A 20,654-nucleotide genomic window follows, 5' to 3' on the forward strand; every position below is an offset into this window, starting at 1 on the left:
TGAGAGTGGCTTTCAGCAGTGTCAATGTTAACTCAGCACCTGGCCACAACTAGTCTTACCCACTGCTTTCTGAATTGACAGCACTGCCTCTGCTACTGAAACCCTCCCAGAGTGAGATGCAGTGTATGGCCAGGGGAATAAAGAAGGATCTACCTCAGTCAGGCAAGGTAAAGAAAGTTTGATTTTATGAGGCTTTCACATCACATATTAACTGATTTTGGTACATGTTTAGACTTTCATACAGGAGCCTATAGTTGTACTTTATCTTTTTAAATTAGCTTGGTCAATGTGATGAAATTTCACTTTGCAGAATACCCAATCACAAGCAAGGAAAATGAGAAAACAATATTTTTCTTGCACATGATTGGATGATGGAAGTCAGGAGAGCTTCACCAAATTCACTAAGCTGCAAAGTGCAAATTTTCTTGAAGATTAGTAGCCTATTTTCCTTTAGTAAATCAACCCTGTTTCAGATAGTGATGCACTTGCATCAATGTGAGCAAGAAAACATGACTGATGTCTAAATTTGTTTCAACGTCATCCCCTAGGTGTTGTGCCAAACTCCCTAGCTTGTTTCTAAATACTTAAAGAAGAACTCCAGGTTTATAAAATTAACCCTTGAAGTGGGGCTACACCCTCCCCCCCACGCTGCAAGGGTAAAGTGCTTGTTTTGGTCCAGGGCCTGGAATAAAGAAGATATCCTGCAGCAGTCAGCATTCACCTTTTTCCTAGTCGGCTACGGCTGTGGAAAGTCCCCCAGCGTCTTCACGTCTAATGCAGGTGAGTGTACTTGCATTAGACGTGATGATTTCAGAAGGGCTTAGACCACTGAAGCCCAGGGGAGAAGATGATGTGGGGACCGGTCTAGCAGGCCAGCGGGACAGAGGATCAGGTGAGTTTTTTTTGTTTATTTATTTATTTGCTCTCTAGACCTTGGTCAGCTGCTCCAGATTTTGTCTGCTTCAGTTTCGATAAATTCCCCTCAAAGTACTTAAGGTGCCCAACGCCATGCCTCCCACTCCCAATGCAGTGTCTACAATACCTCTTGATGTGTTGCTGTTTATACAACCCAGTAAGAAGACAATTTAGAGACAACCATTTATTTCTTATGTTAGGAGCAATCTTTGCAAGGACAAAAACATAATTTTCAGTCGGTACTCCTGTAATTTGATCAATAGCCTGGTTGTTTGCCTGTAAAATAGTATATTTACATTTAAAGGAGAATTATGAGAATCATAATCTGAGCCGACCTGTGACAATGAAACTGTCACAGGTCGGCTCAGTAGATAGGGAAGTGAGCGAACACATACCGTCGCTCGCTCACTTCTCCATCTATCCCTGCAGAGAGCCGTTACCGTCACTCACTGCTCCCTGCAGGGATTCCCCCCCCTCTCCTGTCCAATCCTCCAGGCTGACTGGCGGAATGGGGGCGGGCACAGCTGGCTCTGCCTCTAGATAGACAGAGCCAGCTGTCAATTCCGCAGCTGGGTGGATCTCGACAGCAAAGTCGGGATCCGTTCCGGCTGCGGCGTCTCAGTATACCGCGAGCTGTAACTCGTGCTATACTGAGTTTTGGGTCACGGGAGAACGCTAGTTTGTGTTCTCCCGTGACCCTTAGGAGAACTATGGGGAAAAGCCCTGACCCCATAGTTCTCCTTTAAACTGTATCAGTTGGGTGAATGTAAAAACAGCCCTCATCAGTTGCATTATAAAATGTCCACACGATTAGTCCATCTAAATATGGGTCCAGAAATAAATCATATCCATGAAGGCCTTGCCAGTGAACAGCCACGTGTACGCCTCTCATATCCTCATTCATTGGCTTTCTGCTCATTTATTACAGACAGTTTCCACGCTATTGCGCAAGACATTCCACTTTCATTAATTTAGACTACTGGCATATAAGGATTGATTTGGGGGCCAATGAGCCATATCATTGAAATAGTGATAATACCTCATACTGTTTGTTTTTAGCGCCAGTCTTTACTTTTAATACTAAGGTTTATGTAGTTCTCTCTATTTTCCAAAAACATTTTGAAACTGTATTCTTCTAAGCAGGGTGGATTTGATTTAAATCAAGTTGATTTAAATTACTATTTAAATCATGATTTAAATCACTAGTAAAAAGGCTTGATTTAAATCAACTTAATTTAAACCATGATTTTTAAAGAGCAACTGTCATCTCTGTCCCGCAGCAGCTCCTCCTCTGACCCGCTGTTGACTCACCGACAGTCCTATTCACTTTAATGGGATGGGTGGTGATGATGCAGTGACCCAACAAGGTGAGGGACGTGGTAGGCAGCAGGTCAGTGGATGCCCACTAAGTGCTCTTTAAATGTAAGGACTCATTCTTGCTGGTAGTAAGAAGCTTTAATATTATTTTTCGCAAACAAAATGAAGGTTTCCTATTTTAGAATAATAAGCTGTCAGGTTAGTAAAACAGCGATATCGGAACCGATTTTAGGTTAATGGGTTAATCACACATAGTTGGAGAACTACTCAAATTCTTTTATTTAATTAAAACAATAACATTATGTTACATATTCTTGTATTTGCTTAAACATCAGTGTCTAGTAATGCATCAATGAAGTGCATGTTATCTCAGCTTGCAGAGCTTGGATTCATTGAATGAGTTTACCAAAAATGTAAATATTGCAGAATCTACAGCCTCATGCTACATAACTAAGCTACATTTCATGCTGAATAAACTAAATTATTAATGTACCTTAAATAGAAAACTATCTTTACATAGATTTTTACTCCAAAAGTATGTTATTAAAATAAATTTTATAAAAATTAAAAAAATCCGATTTAAATAAAAGAAAATCCGATTTTTATTTTATTTTTTTTTAAAAATCATCGATTTTTATCCACCCTGCTTCTAAGATAACGTATTTGAGGGATGATCTTGTGTGTTTTGTTGCTAACATTCCGTGTATTCACTTATTCCAGGCTGATAGAGATATTCTTGAGGCACAGATTACCTTGAGTGAGCTGGAAGTAGCTGTGGCTAGTTTTCCAAATGGAAAAGTCGCTGGTCTGGATGGGATCCCTGTTGAGGTGTATAAACGATATGGCCAGATTATTGTGCCTGCTTTATTGAAGACTCTCAATGGGGCTGTCATGGTGGGTAGTCTACCGGATTCTATGTATAGCAGCAGTTGTGGTTTTGCATAAGAAGGGTAAAGACTCTCTTTTACCAGAATCTTATAGACTTATTTATCTGCTGGATACAGATGTTAAAATCCTTGCGAAGGCGTTGACAAACAGACTGTCTAAGGTTATTCATATTATAGTCCATTCAAATCCAAGTGGCTTTATACCTAATAAATCAACATTAAATCGTACATTATCTAATGTATGTAGAGTCTTTCTTAATAAGCAAATTCCCATTGAGAAGACAGGTAGGGCTTTACCATCTCTTAATATAGCTAAGGCTTTTGATAGTGTGGAATGGGGCTACCTATGGACGGTCCTTGCAGCTTTTTGGTTTGGACCTCACTTTATTTCCTTTGTTTAACTTTTATACATTAGACCAAAAGCAAAGATTTCCGTAAATAATGGCCTCTCCCCATCCTTTCAGCTATTTATGGGATCAAGACAGGATTGTCCCCTGTCTCCTCGCTTGTTTGCTATAGCCAAAGAACCACTAGCCATTTTAAAAAGGAGCTCCCCTAAGATTTAAGTGGGGGTGGAGGAAGACAAAATAGTACTTGATGCAGATGCCAACCTAACTTTTTAGCTGATACTTATCAGTCTTTGATTGAGGTTATGTCTATGTTATCGGAATTTGGGAAATATTCGGGGCTGCATGTGAAATGGGATAAATCAACACTTCTACCATTAAACCCCTTAGTGAACCCACTGCCCACACAATTGTTGCACCTTCAAGTAGTGGAATATTTCACATACAGTATCTAGGAATCTAGATTAAGGCTAATATTTCTGATTTAAATAGAATATAATTTACTCCCATTTCTTCAGAAATTTCTAAATCAATGTAACATATGGTGTAGGCTTCCGTTATCGGTGACAGATAGAGGTAACCTGGTTAAGATGATATGGATGCCTCAGCTCTCATATATTCTTTACAATTCCCCTTGCTGGATTCCTCAACGTCTATTTAGGAGGGTAAATACAATCTTTCGAGAACTTATTTGGAAAAAGAACAACCATGCTTAAAATTGGAAATTCTACAACACCCCAAGGGGAAAGGGGGTTTACCTGCCCATAATCCAAGGGTATATTTTTTAGCAATGCAACTAAGATATCTGTCGGGATGGGGAAATAAAGACCACTGTTTTAGGGTTTACAGTATTATTAATTTTTTGTTCAAGGGCAAGGACCCTATTATGTCTCTGGAAATGACTCTTATGCTCAAAAGTGTTTTTCCTGTCTGCCTACTATCTGGCTAATAGGAAATATGTGGCATTCAGTTAAATGTCCGCTGGGAATGCCTGAATTAATGGATTTTACACCATTATGGGAAATTTGGTTCCTTGTCTGAGGTATTTAAACTCGGAGCACTTTTTGTTGCTCGTGGAATGCTTGCCCTTGCATGGATCTCAGAGGTAGCACCTACTAGAGGTGAATGGAAGATAAAATTAGATAGACTGGTACTCTTTGGGAAAGTAGCATTGCAACATCAAAGTGTTCTGGACAAATATTTTAGAATCTGTGGAAAATGGCTCAAGAATAGATCTGCTTCACCCTAAGTAGAGGCTAATTACATGAGGATGATCAGGCTGGGTCTTGAAGGAATGAAATATTTATGTATACCTTTGATGCTAGATATTGTTCCAGGTGGTATAATTAAAAGTTATCTGTAGATTGTATAACTGTATTGTGGAATCATGTTCCTGTGCTCTTTATTTATATTTTTATGGCATTCACAGTAATACCTTGGTTTACAAGTAACCTGGTTTGAGAGTGTTTTGCAAGACAAGCAAACATTTCTGAAAAATGTTGCCTTGATATACAAGCAATGTCTTGCAATAAGAGCAACATTTTGTAGAAAAGCACCACCCGAATAAGGCTGTAGCAGTGCGAGCGATGAGTCTGTTTAACGACAATGCAATGTCACATTGAATAGATTCCTTGTTAAGGTTTCACAAAATGAAAAAGATTCCATTGAGTCAAGAGATAGCAGTGATTCCGTTAGTGATAGTGAAAGTTGTCCTACACAATAATCCTCCTCTCTCTTGAAGGTACCGGTAATTGGTTTATTTTTCTTTATATTTTGTACGGTATTATATTACAGTACTGTATTGTAATTATTTTTATATGAATATTTTTGGGTTGTGGAACGAATCATCTGAATTTCCATTATTTCCTATGGGGTAATTTGCTTTGATATACAAGCGCTTTGGATTACAAGCATGCTTCCGGAACGAATTATGCTCGTAAACCAAGGTATTACTGTATTTGTCTTTCGGCCTTTGGTTCTCTTTTATTCTTCTTTTTTTTCAGTTTATGTGTTTAATTGTATAAAATACTTTAGTAAAAGTTCCCCAAAAAAATATAAGTTGTGTACTTGGCAGTAAGGATAAAGAACTACAGTTGCTTCAGTTTAACCATAGCATTTTCCCTTTGACAAATAGTTTAATAGGTGTGTGTTTTTAATATATGTAGGACGTTTAGTCATCAGAATCTCTAAATTACCATCAGTGGGATTAAAGTATCTTTCTCGTAAGGACCATTGAATAAGTTCAGGCACATAATAATATTTCTTATGTTGTTTCTCTTCTCCTAGATTTAGAATAATGTAGACAATATAACATCCTTCATAATTCTCTCCTGTGGATCCCAAGGTGCAATTTACCATTTTTGCACTTCACCAGAAATAGATCCAACACTTATACAGGGTTTAACCTTGTGGGTGCAATTGTTACAAAAACATCTAATGTATGCAGTTATGTAAGGGGCTCAGCATTTGTAACATGTACAAGAGCACCATCAAATTTATACCTGATGTAGCAAGAATGTTAACTAACCTATGGGAGAACAAAGTATATTGAGGGAGTAGCTTTCCCTGCTTACATTCTATTGTATGAATCTGTGAGATGGAAAAACTTTCAGATGGAAGGGACTATCAAACCTTGGTACTAGTCCGTTCCTTTGGTACTTCTTAAAGGGTTATTAAACCCTCAGCGGTTTTTGCATATATCTACTGCTAGCAAGCAGTAGATACTGTATATGCAAAAACATAAAAAAAAAAAAACCTTTTAAAAAGGGTTTTAACTTACCTGTGTCTTCGCCGCGTGATACCGTCCCAACATCTGAAGAGTCTCGGGCGGCTGCAAAGGATCTTGGGGCGGGCATGCACACTTCAGATGTTCGACCGAGTGACGAGGAGAGATACAAGGTAAGTCTATGGAGCAGCGTGCACCTGCACAGACTCCTTAAGAGGAGAGGAGCACAGAGGAGTCAGCGCTGGATCGGAGACCCGCTGGAGGGACAGCTGAAAAGACTAGTAAAGAAGAAGATTATCGAATCAAGAGGCATCTTTTAAGGTAAGTCCCTACAACAGGATTAGGAAGGGGCAAAAAAAGTTTGCCTTTGTTGTCACTTTAACTACTACAAAGCCTCAGTTGCTGGGAGTGTGACTCAACATCAGAATTGGGATCTGAATCTAGAATAGATAAGAAAACTTGGACATACAACTTAGTGAGTTATTTATGTAACACTTGTGCATACTGCAGTGCATCAGTTTAATTTCTTTTGGAAAGAGCAGTGCTGTCATAGGGACTTACCGGGGTTTTAACACAAGAGGAAGGGCATGTGCCTACCTGAGACATACCACACATCATAGCTAGATGGTTCTTAATTATCTTATTTCATTTTCCAACCTTTCCTGACACTTGCATTTGTTTTGATTTGCAAAACTTTTGCTTAGTCTAGAGGAGTTCCATAACATTGATCATAACTTGACCCATGTGGTCTGACTCCCCTGATTTCATCAGGCCATATCTGTATACAATCATCGGCAGTAATGTCTTATCGGTGATTGAAGCAGTGGGATGCATGTCTACACACAACAGGACACATTGAAATTGTTGGCATATTGATAACTGAATGTTATTCATTTACAACCTTTAACCACTTCATGACATTGGGACGTTCCATACTGTCCTGGAAAGCATGGGCTTAAAAGACGTTAGGGTGGCATGGAACCCTATTATACTTACCTGCCAGGATCCGATGCGGGGACTTACCTGGCAACTCCCCCAGGATCCAAGCCGATGCATCAGTGATACATTGTGACAGCCAATGGTTCGAATCATTGGCTGTCAGCACGTCCTCTGCTTCTCTCTCCTCAGTGTGATCTTTTTTAAAAGTGTGACCTTTATTAAAAAGAAATTAGCCCCTTCATTACTGATCACAGTTTTATAACTGTGAGCACTCTGATCAGTACAATAGTACTGTTCAGTATTGTTGGGGTGTATTTTGTTCTTCTTTTTATCAAATTAACCCCTTCAGTGCTGATCACAGTTTTATTGCTGTGATCACACTGATCAGTACAGTAGTGCTGTTCAGCATTTTTGGGGTGGGATTTTTACCTGTGTTTTAATTAAATTTGTACCCTTTTTAGGTTTTTTTTTTTTTTGTTTCAAATAAGTTTTATTGAGTTTTTACAGGGATCCAACAGAAAGTACAAATACATGTCATCAACCCCAAAGCGGGTGCAAATGCAAAAACTTTTCAATCATACATTTGAGGTATGAATCAATGTAAGGGTCGATGGGGTGGGGAACAATACAGGGGTTGCGGGAGAGGGAAGTGTCTGCCATAACATTTTACAGTCGTCTCGTTCCTTTGCTTTCCATTAGTGGAGGACCTGGGTTTCTGAGTAGGTATCAGGGTGTTTGTGAGATATTGAAATGTAGTAACTCTTTGTGTCAGGTGTAGATGGTGAGGAACTGACCCTATGGTCACAACCTTTCGGTGGGTGCCACCCAGGCATCCCGCGGTGGAATGGACATTGACTTGGCGTGAGCTGGTCAGACGGTAGAGAGAAGTGGAGTTGGGGAGGGGGATGGAGGGGGGGGGGAAGAGAGAAAGGATTGCAGAAGAAAGGGGGGAGGGTAGGGTCTGAGGGTGTGGGGTTCAAAGGACAATGGGGGACGGTCCTTAAGTTGTAATTGTTAGTGGCTGAGAGGTGGCTCAGTATAAGGTGGCAATATCAGTGGTACTTGTAAAGTAAGACCAGCAGGCCCATAGTTTTCTGAAGCTATCTAGCGTGTCCCTTTTAGTGGCTAAGAGCTCTTCCATCTCGTAGACGTGGCCTACCTGAACAAACCATTTGCGTATTGTGGGTGCTTTATCAGTTCGCCAGTGGCAGGGTATGATCGTACGCGCTGCGTTAATAAGATGTCTGTGTAATGATTTAAAGGCACTCATAGGCTTTCCAGGTTCCCAGTGGAGAAGCGAATACGTGAGGCTAAAGGTAGGTGTAGATCCTGTGATCTTGTGAATGGCATCGTGTACTTTCCGCCAAAAGGGTTGTACTTGGGGGCAGGACCAGAAGATATGTGTGAGAGTGCCTTCGTCCCCGTTGCATCTCCAACATAGTTGTGGTATATTTGGGTAGATGCGATGTAGTGGGTGGGGGGTCCTGTACCAGAACATTAGGAGTTTGTAATTAGTTTCCTGCATTTTGCTATTGAATGATCTCCGCGTCTGTGGACAGCACCAGTGCTTGTAATTTCTGTTGTTTCACCCAGTGAATAAGGTTGAGTGCTCTTGTGGGGCTGTCTTTGGCTTCTTTACCAGGAATAAAGCCAACCTGGTTAGGAGATATCAGGTCAGGTAACAACGGGAGAAGGCGGTTCGACATGGCCCTCGTAAAGATCTTCAAGTCTACGTTGAGTAAGGATATGGGTCGATAGCTGGTACAAAGTTGGGGGTCTTTCCCTTCCTTGGGGATTACTGTGATATGAGCTTCTAGGTGTTGTGGATCCTGTGGTAGGGGATATCCGGGTGGTGTCTTCAGCGATCAGTGGTGCCAGCTTGAGGGGCAATGAGATTTGTGGGAGTCTTTAGCATCGGGTAGCGTGGTCATCTGCAGTTGGTACTAGGGGAGAGATGCCTAAGTAGGGAATAGTGCTGGGTGTTCGGGTGGTCTTGCCATCTGGAAGAAGGGGGCCTGGTGAGTGTCCGCCGGTGACGGGTTATTTTGCCAGCTTGAGGGGCAACAACGTGAACTATAGAGTCCACCCCGGGGAGTCATCAGTGAAGCTCACTCCCTCTGCTGCCGGGATCCTCTGAGTGGGATTGCGATCCATTACCTCGCGTTGGCGATATCCGTGACTTGCTCCGTTTCGGGTCCGAGGAGGTCAATGGCGAGATGTGCCGGTGGGATGAAGCAGGTGGGCGCGGTGGGGACTGACGCCGCTCCCTCCGGGGCTGGGGAGTAGGCCGCAAGTTCTCATACCAGTCCTGGATAGCGACTGGGGGCAGGTCTAGCATGGAGCAGAATGGTTCCAGGTCTTCAGGTGTGCGCAATATAGCAGTTTTGCTTCTGTGCGTGGCTGAGAGGCAAAAGGGGAAGCGCCATCTGTAAATGATCCCATGATGACGGAGGCACTCTAGTAAGGGACGCAGGGCCCTGCGTTGCTGTAGTGTGTGTAGGGAAAGATCCTGGAAGAGCTTCACCTCCACATCTTCCTTCAATGGGAAACTCTGGAGACAGCAAATGATGTCGCGAGGCATGTCATCCATCGCATTCCTAGGCCTTAGATCGCGGTGTGCTCTCACAAATTCAATCGGAGAGTCCAGAGGCCTCTCCAGCAGGTCATTGAAGAGCTGGAGTAGGGCGGTGGGTACTGCGTCCGGCATTATGGATTCTGGAAGCCCACGGACTCTTATGTTGGACCTGCGGCCTCTGTTGTCCAGGTCCTCTAGTTGGCGTCTCATGTTAATGAGGGAGTGAGTGGTAGAGTCCTGGTGCGAGCGGAGTCTGCTGAGGGCGACATCTCTAGCCTCTCCTGCACGTTCCACTACACTCAACCTCTTGCCAATATCGCGGATGTCATCCCGCAGCTCCGACACCGCTTTGTACAGGGTTTCTTTAATATCCTCTGCCATGGAGGACAGGTCGGACTGGGTCGGTAAATGCTTGATATAGGAATTTAAGGAGTCGTCTGCCGGGTCGTGGTTCGGGGCCTGGGCCTTGCGGGAGGATGTCGACGCCATATTGGGAGGTGCCGTCTCAGGGGCATCGTGGCGTTGGGAGCGAAATATCTCCGGTACCTGCATGTTTTGCGGATTTTGCGAGTTCCCTTTTGTGGGGGGATATTGCGGGCCGATATTCCCCATGTAGTCTTCGGGAGCGCTTCAGAAGCTAATTTTGGGTGCAGACGGGCAGGAGCTCTGAAATTAGGCTGCCATCTCGCTCACCGCGGAAACCACGCCCCCCCTTTTTAGGTTTTTACCCTTTCACGTAACTTCTGATCACAGTATTTTGTCTAAACTGGTTTTTGACTCAGCTTGTCCTGACATTGCTTTTTTATTGCCGCCTGGCCAAGTATCCTGGTATCAAAACAAAATTTCCTTTTGTATTATGGCACATTACTATACTGCAGAGGAGGCTTATGCCATTCTAGCCCATGATTCAGAGAGTAACACCTTTGCTCTTTCTGATAGTGACACACTAACAGTATCTGATATAGAGTGCCTAAGTCAGGCTTCTAGTGATGGTGCTCCCAGCCTACCACCATCTATAAGGAGTCTTTCAGAACATCCAATACTCTGGGCCAAAATTGGGTGCCCTCAAAATTAACAAAGCCTGAAATACCTCAATTTACAGCAACTCCTGGCATCACAACCAGCATTCCAGTTTGTGAGCCAATAAATTATTTTAAAACTTTTCCTGACTGACATCGTGTTTGAAGATATGGCTATTTATACACATTTATATGCCAGACAGTATCAGCTAGGTAATCCTGCTTCACATTATGTTAAGAAAAAAACACCTGGCACCCGGCTGACCTAACAGAAATTAAAAAAGTTTTGGGCTGACCATGGTAATGGGCTTAGTGAAAAAACCCAGCATACGTTTCCTTGGCACAAACACCCCATCCTGGCTACCCCTCTTTTTCTGGAAAGTTTGCAGAAACTTACATCCCTGACTAGAATATGCGTGTGGAAGAGTTCCTCATGAAATTTAAGGGAAGATTGCTTTTTAAGCCATAAATTCCATCAAAGCGCAGTATGGAATTAAATTTTATAAACTGTGTGAATGCAGTACAGGCTATACCTGGGTATTTCGCATTTATGAGGGGAAAGACCATTTAGATCCACCTGGTTGCCCAGATTCTAGGGTAAGTATATGGGTGGAGGTAGGGTAGCAGATCAGTGTATACAGCTATATCTGGTACACCCAAAAGACATGGTACAAAAAATTGGCCATATACCTAACCTAGATGACAGTATTTAATTCAATTGTGCCTGTTTTTTTGTAAAGCAAATAGGAATTAAATACTGCCATCCAGGTTAGGTATATGGCCACAGTCTGCAAAAAGCCACCCCAGAAAAATGCTTTTACAAAAAAGGAGCTAGAAAAGACTCTAATTACTATTGCCCTTCCTGTCCATCTCTACCAGGCCTATTATCACAGACTGTTTCAGAGTCTACCATACACAGGTAGACCATTAATTCAAATTATTCTGTATGTGACTTGATTTATTGGCAATTATTTTGTGTAGCTGGGCTTGTCGTATACCGACTACTGGATTTCTGGATCCCCTGACCTTGGCCTGTCCCTGTTTACATTAAACCAAGCATTCTAAAGGCATGATAAAGTGGCTACACAAAACAACTCAAAATACCCCATTTGGAATACCCTGGGTTGTCTACTTTTGAAAGTGGTATGCCATCATTTGGAAATGTTCTTTATTAGGCTGACATACTGTGTCAAAGGCGACCTAGACCCAGAAAATCAATGTTTCAAATTTCCAAGTTTTGAAATGGGTATGCAATATATTTGGCTCTGTAACTTTCCAAAAAAACTGTATAACCAGTACATGGGCTACCGTTATATTAGTTAGACATTGCTAATTACAAATATCAGGGCTTTATTGCAGTAAGACATATAAGGATTATCAAATATCCTGGGAAAATTGAATTTATGTGTGTGAAAAGCACAGATGAAAATATAAGCTTCTGAAGGTGGCCATCATTTGTGATAACGTGGCTGTACAAAACAACTCAAAATACCCTATTTAGAATACTCTGGGTTGTCTACTTTTGAAAATGGTATGTTATTATAAAACAATTTTCATTCCTAGGCTGTCATACTGTCTCAAATGTGACCTAGGCTCAAAACTGCAATGTGCCAATTCCATTTATGATGAGTGTAATGGGTAAGCCCCATATTTGGCCCTGTAACTCCCATAAAACCCATTAAACCTGTACATGGGGTGTATTGGTGTACTCATGGGACATTGCAGAATAAAATTATGGGTGTTTTATTGCAGTAAAACGTATCAATATTATCATATTCCCAATAAAATGTGTGTGTGCATGTTTGGAAAAAATGAAAATGTCTTAATTTCTCATAATTGGTTAGATTTTATTCATATATAATTACAGTTAATTTATAAATACTGTATTTGACGTCAAATGAAAGCCCTATTTGTCCTTTAAAAAACAATATATAATAAATGTGGGTGCACTTAATGTGAAAGGTAAATTATGGTTGAATATACATATAGCTCAAATTTAATGTTTTGTTTACGTTCAGAACTTGGACAATTGCCTCTGTCCTTAAGGGGTTAAATTGGGTACAAGATTGGCAAGTATGCTTGACATGTTTCACGCCAATGCTGTTTAGTGGGAGAGGTGAACCCTGGGGCTACCTAGAGAATGGTGACTGTGGAGACCATAACTCCTTTTGACAGATGGGATGTTCTCATGTGCAATGTCTCGGCTAGATATGGATATACAACTGTAGGAAGCGCACAGAACCTACCATCCATGTGGGATTTCGTAGAGTGCCATCCTCGTAGAGATTTTGAAGTGGTTGTTACTTAATATATAGTATAAATAGTGGAGAATTAGTTAACTAGTTTTTAGTCAACCTAAAACTGTTGTATTCCTACAGAGTGAAAAGGCACTATGTACACCCTTAAAGCGGAACTTTGCACTCAAAAATCAAATTCTACCAATGCATTCCTCTATGTGTGATGATTAATAATAACATAGACATGTCAGGTGTAAAATGCTGTGATTTTGAAATACTTACACTTGCAGAGCATTCACTTCCTGTTTTGAAAGGGCAAAATGACATCAGTTTGGCAAAGCAATGCACGATGGGATTGCCTTGTCATGAACAGAGCATTGCTGGGAAATCTCATCTGTAATCCCAGGAGATCTCAGGGAAAGACATTTCCTCCCCTGAGATGATGTGCATGCACATGTCCTAGTCACATGTGCCAGAAATCCAGGAAGTAATGGGAGAGCTAGTAATCTGCCCTTAGTAAACATGGCCACTGTCAGAAGACTGAGGAAGAAAAGAGAAATAAAGTATGCAAAGAATACAAAGCCGGCAATTATCTAAAGTATGTGTTTTTAAATTGTCATTACTAAACATTTCACATACAAAGGTGTGTTTGTTGTTATTTTAAAGATATGGGTAAAGGTCTGCTTTAAGGCCTTGTTCACACCAAATGCAGAGCAGATCTGCATGAGTTTCTGCACACGCAGTGCAGTGGGTTGTGCCACGTTTTTGCCGCGTTTTTGATGTGTTCCGTGCAGTTTTTGCTCCGGTCTGTAACTGCTCTGCTCTGCACCTGCTCCACGCTTGGTGTGAACAAGGCCTAAATGTTACACTTTATAAAAAATAATGTTATTTCAGTGGACTACTGTTACTATTTTTATGCATGAATAAATGTGTTGGGTAACATGAAACATTCTAGATGGGATTTTTGCTTTGCATTAGGTGAATGACCAACGACTTCTGTCTGGAATTCTTACTGTTTGTGGCATCCCAGAATCCAAATTCAGAACTGTGTGCTCCTCCATCGACAAGCTGGACAAGGTAATTTCAGCTTTTTTTTGTAAAATGCTACTGGCTATGCTTTTTATTGTCTCTGGTTAAGTCACTCCATCTCTATGGGCCATTAATGGCTTTTGTATTTAGCGCATAACTCCCTCAGCCATTTGATTTCCAGAAGGTTATCACAAGGTTGGGATGGTTGAGGCAGTATGATGGCTCCTTTATTTATTGTAATGAGTCAGTGTATGTATGTTTTTGCTGTTCCCTTCTTCAGATTAAGCATAAGACATTAAAGTGTATCCAAAGCCCAAACTTGTTTTGTTTTACTTAATTATACAGTACAGAACACAGGATTGGTTATTCTTAGACCAAATGTTATATGAAGCTACCTTCGGGGTGATTGGAGACTGGCCAAAAAAAGCTGTGTACAGTCCCCATATACCCCTTTCCACTCCCAGAAAGACCCAGTTTCTTTCGTGCCTACATCTCCAAGGCCAAGTCAGGAGTTTTCTTTTGTTGTAAGCCCTGGACCTCTATGCCTGGAACCAAGCCCTCTCTTAGAGTGGGTGGGTGGCTATGGGCCTTCATGGCCACCTGGTCCCAACACTTTCCAGATCTCTGGGTCTGAAAGATTGTTACCAGGGGTTACCAACTAGCATTTTGGTCTCTGCCTCTTCTTTACTTTGTGTTCTGAAATTTGCCTTCCTCCCCTTTCAGAAGAGAAAATATCTATGCTCTACTCCATCAGCTCTTGTCTCAAGGGTTCATGATACCTGTCCTATGTGGGGAAATATGCCAGGGGTTCTACTCAAACCTATTTACGATTTCCAAGCCAAACGGAGATGTTCAACCCAGCTTGAACCTCCTAAATATGTTTCTCCAGATTCAGAAGTTCCTTTTTTTTGCCAGTGTCCAGTCACCTGAAGGTAGCTAATCCATTGGTCTAGGAACAACCAATCATGTTGTGTCCTGTATTGTACTCCAAGAAAATAATTTTACAGGTAATTCAAATTTCCTATTTTTTACATTTAAATAGAGTATTGATTGATCAGAACCGCTGCCAGGCTTTTATCACTGTCTGAAAAGTCCACTCAAAATCTTTGAGTTGTTATTTAAGTTGTCCCCAAAATAGGAGTTGAGGGGAAATTTTCCAATGGGAACATTTGTTCTAATGACAACTGTCCAAAAGGGGATTTCCTTTACTTTGGGGAGATTTACTATGACTTTACAATAAAAAGTGAAAAGAAATCTCACAATGGGACACATATGGCCAAAAATCTGACCACAGTTTTGACCATTTACTTATTCTTTCCAAAATTAATAAGAATGTATTTGGCTTTTTATACTTTAATGACCTCATCTATCAAATTCTGCTTTATCAGACATACCGTCGCTCGCTCACTTCCCTATCATCTCCCTGCAGAGAGCGGTGACTGTTAGTCACCACTCCCCACAGGGATTCCCCTTTCCGATCCTCCAGCGCTGACTGGAGGAACGGACGGGGAGAGAGCGGGCTTAGCTGGCTCAGCCTCTAGATAGGCAGAGCCCGCTGTCAATCAGCCAGCTGGATGGGTCTCGACCGTATTGTCGGGATCTGTCCCGGCTGCGGCGCTCTCAGTATATCACGGGCAATAGCCCACTGTATACTGAGCTTTGGGTCATGGGAGGGGGTTAGTATATGTCCTTGTGTAACCCTAAAGAGAATTATGTGATCAAAAGGTTTCCCTACAGTTCTCTTTTAAGGAAATTAACTATATCAATTCTCACTCCACAGTAATATAAATATTAACCATGACTATGCATTGTGTCGGGTTTTCATGCAACTGTTGTAACAGCACAGGGTGCAAACACATGCAGCGACTGCAGTTTACATTTCTGCTTATATTCCTGCCAGTTGGAGCCATGGTGACATCAGAAAAAGTAACTTTACACAGAAAGCATTTTCATTTTTCTACAATTGCAGTGAAGTTATGCATCCCATTTTAAATACAAATAGTGGTAAGTTTTATTTAGGAAAGTGGTCAGCTTAATGTAATCTTATCAATGATCTTATCTGTTCATACTTTTTCTGCATATAGATTTACATTTGATACCTTATTTAGGTGTAAATGAATCTGACTCTTAAGCTTGTTAAAGGAGAACTATGGGGTAAGTGTTTTTCCCCATAGTTCTCCTCAGGGTCACGGGAGGACACAAACTAGTCTCCTCCCGTGACCCAAAGCTCAGTATACCGCGAGCTACAGCTTGCGGTATACTGAGACCATCGGAGCTGGGACGGATCCCGACATTACTGTCGAGATCCACCCAGCTGCATGATTGACAAGCTGGCTCTGCCTATTTAGAGTTAACTACAATGCTTTGTCAGACACTCTGAAAAAGTAAATAAAGCTTGAGAAGGGAGCAAGTTTATCTCCTTCATAAGTAAGCCTGCATAGTATTAATCATTTAAAGTGGTTTTGTCACTTTAAAAAAAAGCTTGCTAGCAAGTGTAAAGTGAAGGTATCTAAAAGCATTCAGGCATACCTGAAACAGATCTCATTCACATCAGCTAGGGCTAAATTCTGGCCTCTCTAGAGAGGGAGCTTTCCCAGCCCTGGCTCACACATTCCTACTGTCCAAGAAGGCAGTCCATCACAGAAATAGGCCAGGGTGTAGACACTACATGGAGGCATCTAAGCTTTGCCTGTTCCAAACAGCCAGCATTTGGCTGTAGCAAAAGTGGGAGATTCTGCAGGAATGTGCAGATACCTCTAAGTGCCTGTACGTTACACCTGAAAACAGCTCTCATTTTTTGTAAAAAGTGACAATCGCTTTAAATGTTCAGTTTCTCGCATAAGTAAAGTTAAGACTGGTTCTTTTATGTCAATGTCCTTGTTAAGCCCCAATCTGCTTTTGTAAAGAAGCATCTCATTATAAAATTTTCGGTTTCATACATACTGGAGAATTATACTAATAGAACCTCTCTTATGAATACGTTTTTTTCAAGAAGATGCAATGTACATATTGACTTAAAAAATACAGCACGTCCCTGAAACAGAGAATTGTTCAGTTTAAATGATTGCAGGGATCTTTCCGATAACAAGAATGTGATCAGGAAATTCATCATAATACAACATAACTATTACTCAGTACAAAGTAGGCATGCCACAAATTATTGTCATTCCTGCCAGGTATAGATTAAGCTGTGCAGGGCAGATATTAATCTCCTGGCCAGCTGGGCTGAAGTGTGTAATGATTGAGAACGCTTGTAATGATGCAAGAGATGCATAATATTCAATCGGCTGCATTGTGATAAAGTACTCATTGATCTGCGTTACAAAGTCCCTTTCATATTTTTTTTCCTATTCCAAGCGGTGTATTCATCAATCTCTAGATATAATCTCCCATGAGATAACACCCAGTGCTCTGTTTTTGTGCGAGCTGATACATCAGTGTCACAAATAGCTTTGCTGGTTGCTGAACCAACCCCACAGAATAACACAGTGGAAAGTGATATTATCTCACGATAGATAGGAACCTGGGGTTTGATGGATAGCACCCCCTGCCACACTATGCCAGGATTAAGGATTCTGGGAAAATATGCATTGTAGAACATGCTATTTTTGTACCTATCACATGTGCAGCTGTGTTTATTCTTAAAGAAACCCCGTCATTAGAAAAATATGGAGACCAGCTTATAAAGCAGTGGTATGGCCATACCAGTACCAAAAAAGTGAAAAAGATACCGCACATTTATAAAGCACAGTGATATGCTTCAAAAATATGCTTAGTGGTCTCTGCTGAATGCAAGGGCTTGTATAAAAAAGAAAATTGAGCGGGGAGCCCAGTCATGTGGCAAAGTCATAGAGCTCACTGCTGCATTAAACACAGAGAATTCTGTGAGGTATTGCCTAATCAACCTTGTTTATCAAAATTCTGAATGGCTACCTGTCCATACAACTATTTTCATACTGTCTGTTGGGTTCCTCCAATGGTTGTTTGGGGTTCCTTGAGCTGTTGTGGAGTGATCTCTAGCTTAATGGTGCCTGTATTGTTTCAACACCAACTTAGTAGGCAGAGCCAACAGAATGGGACCTCAGCTCTTGTCTCTAAGGTAAGTAACCACTGACACCAGTGATCTTTTTGAGTGTTCATCTAGTTTATTGATACAGAAACAATATAAACAGAAACAATGTTTATCACAGTACAAGTACATTAGGTTGTAAAATGCCCCATACGCAGATGGACAAACATAAAAGCAAAAAGGAAGAAAGAAGTTTTAAAGCTATATGGCATGGTACAGTACTAAAATAAACGTGGAAATACAGGCAATATGAGCAGCAAGGGGGGTGGCTATATGGGGATGTCATGACAATACATCCAACCAGACATTAGCAGACATCCAACCTGACATTGGGAGCAATATGATTAGGTAGATCATGAGTAATTGCACCCATAAACAGGTCACAGGACCCAAGCATTATATGGGTGTCACTTGTTGATGGCATCAACCATCAGTTATGTGAGATCAGAGTAGAATTTCTACATGTGATCTCCATCTGTCCCAGATTGCTTTAAATTTCCCTGGGAATCCTCTGTGCAAATGTATTAGTTTTCAAGAAGGGAGACTAGCATTTTCTACACTTTTATGTATTAACTTAACTGTACTCTTATATCCTGTTCAAGTGAGAGTTGCAGGTTGTATCCAATATTTACTAAGAGGTTTCCAAGCAATAAAGAGTATTTCTGTTACACATTGCTGAAGAGATGGCTTCGTAGGGCAAAAGACCAGCAGCCCAAGCAGGCATTTTCTGGGATGTAATGGGATGCCATTACATTGTGTAAAAACTGTACAACTTGTTTCCAGTGGCCCTCCACGTGTGAGCAGGACCACCACATTTGTATAACATTATGAGGCATACCACCGCACTAGGCAAAAAGGACTTTACTCCTGACAAAATGGAGCCAGTCTAATCGGGATAAAGTAACTGTGATGTATTAATGTATTAAGCAGACCTATGAAACTTTATCTGGATTATAGGGGAGACCAATAAGGGGAGACCAACCAACCTCCAATATTAAACATCATGTAGTGCACCCACATTCCCTTCCCAAGTATGCTTCTTAGCATGAACAACCTTACTGGCTCTAGGTTGCAAAAGGATGTCATACAGGGAGAATATAAGTTTCTGAGGGGAAGAAGCAGCAAGCGCAGAGACTACAATGCTCCTTTTATGTAAGTTTTGAGACTAAGGGAATAGTGTTAGAAAGACATGCCTCAATTGTAGAGAGCAAAATAAGTTGCTGTTGGGAAGAGCAAATTCCCCTTTCAGAGTTTGGAAAGATTTCAGAAGGCCATTAGACATTACTTGCAACAAAGTGATTAGTCCCTATCCCTCCAAATTCAAGGGATAAGAGTTATCACTTTGAGGCAAGGAGAAAGGTGCACATAGGCAGGGCAAAATACAAAATGGGTCCCGAGCACACTTTTAAGCTAACCAACGGAAAAAAAAGAGAAAAAACTAACTAAATAGTTTCAACTGCGCTGGTTAAAAACAGAAGCTTTTGTACAGTCGCTGGTTTTAACCTGAGTAGTTGCTGTTCATGAGCAGCATAATGTCGGAGCCAAGTCTGTTGGATTTCTGGTTTTAGATTTTTAAAGCAGTTACAGTGCCATCTACTGGTCCCATTTAGCTTTTTCTTTTTTGTACTGTTTTAAAAATTTAGATTTTTGCAAGTGTTTTGCTGCAGACTCTCCCTCCTGTCCATGTCCGTAACTAGGTAACATGGATAGGAGGAAAAATTCATGGACTACACGTGTGAGGACTTCACTGCACTTGTATTCCATTGAGAAGTATGCAGATGTGGGCAGAGACATGCACAGCTGTGCCAAATTAAAAAATAACAGCAGCCTGCGGGAGAAGAAAACCAATTCACATGAGTGGGGGGGTGGGCGGTGGGTTCCCATGTAACAATGTTTCATGTTACACCCTGAATATGGGTGTAATATGAAGCATTGTCAGAAAGGTAAACTTCGCTTTTCAAGTTAAGGATCAGGGGTATGTAGGATTGCATTCTTTATAAGCTTTGTCAGCCATAAAAGTCTTGCACAGAGACAGCCTGGTGTACTGAATCTACATTCAGGCACCTGAAGGGCCAACTATTGTATATGAGTTCCATATTACTAATGTTGATATCAGTACAGGTTTGCTTTGAAATTATATTGTTTGGCTTAAGAGTGGTGTGTTTTGGTAACTGTAGGACTTATGTAGTATTTTTCATTAAAGCCTAACTTTGAGCAGTATGAAAAAAAGTACTTTTCCAATGACCCCTTTCCTCTGCACTGCAAGGGTTAATGTTTGTTTTGTCTAGGGGGATAGAAATACGGTAAAATACTTGCCTTATTCTTTGCTCCCTTAAAGGGAACTATGGGGTCAGTGTTTTTCCCCATAGTTCTCCTTAGGGTAACGGGAGGACACAAACTAGCGTCCTCCCGTTACCCTAAGCTCAGTATACCGCGAGCTACAGCTCGCAGTATACTGAGACGCGGCAGCCGGAGCGGATCCCGACGTAGATGACCGGATCCGCCCAGCTGCGTGAGTGACAGCTGGCTCTGCCTATCTAGAGGTAGAGCCAGCTGTACCCCCCCCCCCCCCCCCCTCCATTCCCCCCGTCAGCG

At 41.4% G+C, this 20,654-nt stretch overlaps 1 protein-coding gene across 1 annotated transcript in view; it reads left to right on the plus strand.

The window, feature by feature from the left end:
- The window catches only part of LOC108791427 (histidine--tRNA ligase, cytoplasmic-like), a 123,238-nt gene that overhangs the window by 45,028 nt on the left and 57,556 nt on the right, over window positions 1-20,654 (plus strand). Inside the window, exon 4 of the mRNA XM_018561914.1 lies at window positions 13,940-14,038. Within this exon, the coding sequence (XP_018417416.1) occupies window positions 13,940-14,038 (99 nt within the window). The remainder of the gene's footprint in view (window positions 1-13,939; window positions 14,039-20,654) is intronic.

Source organism: Nanorana parkeri, unplaced genomic scaffold (assembly GCF_000935625.1).
Source record: "Nanorana parkeri isolate BGI_ZX_2015 unplaced genomic scaffold, ASM93562v1 scaffold550, whole genome shotgun sequence".
Taxonomy (NCBI): domain Eukaryota; kingdom Metazoa; phylum Chordata; class Amphibia; order Anura; family Dicroglossidae; genus Nanorana; species Nanorana parkeri.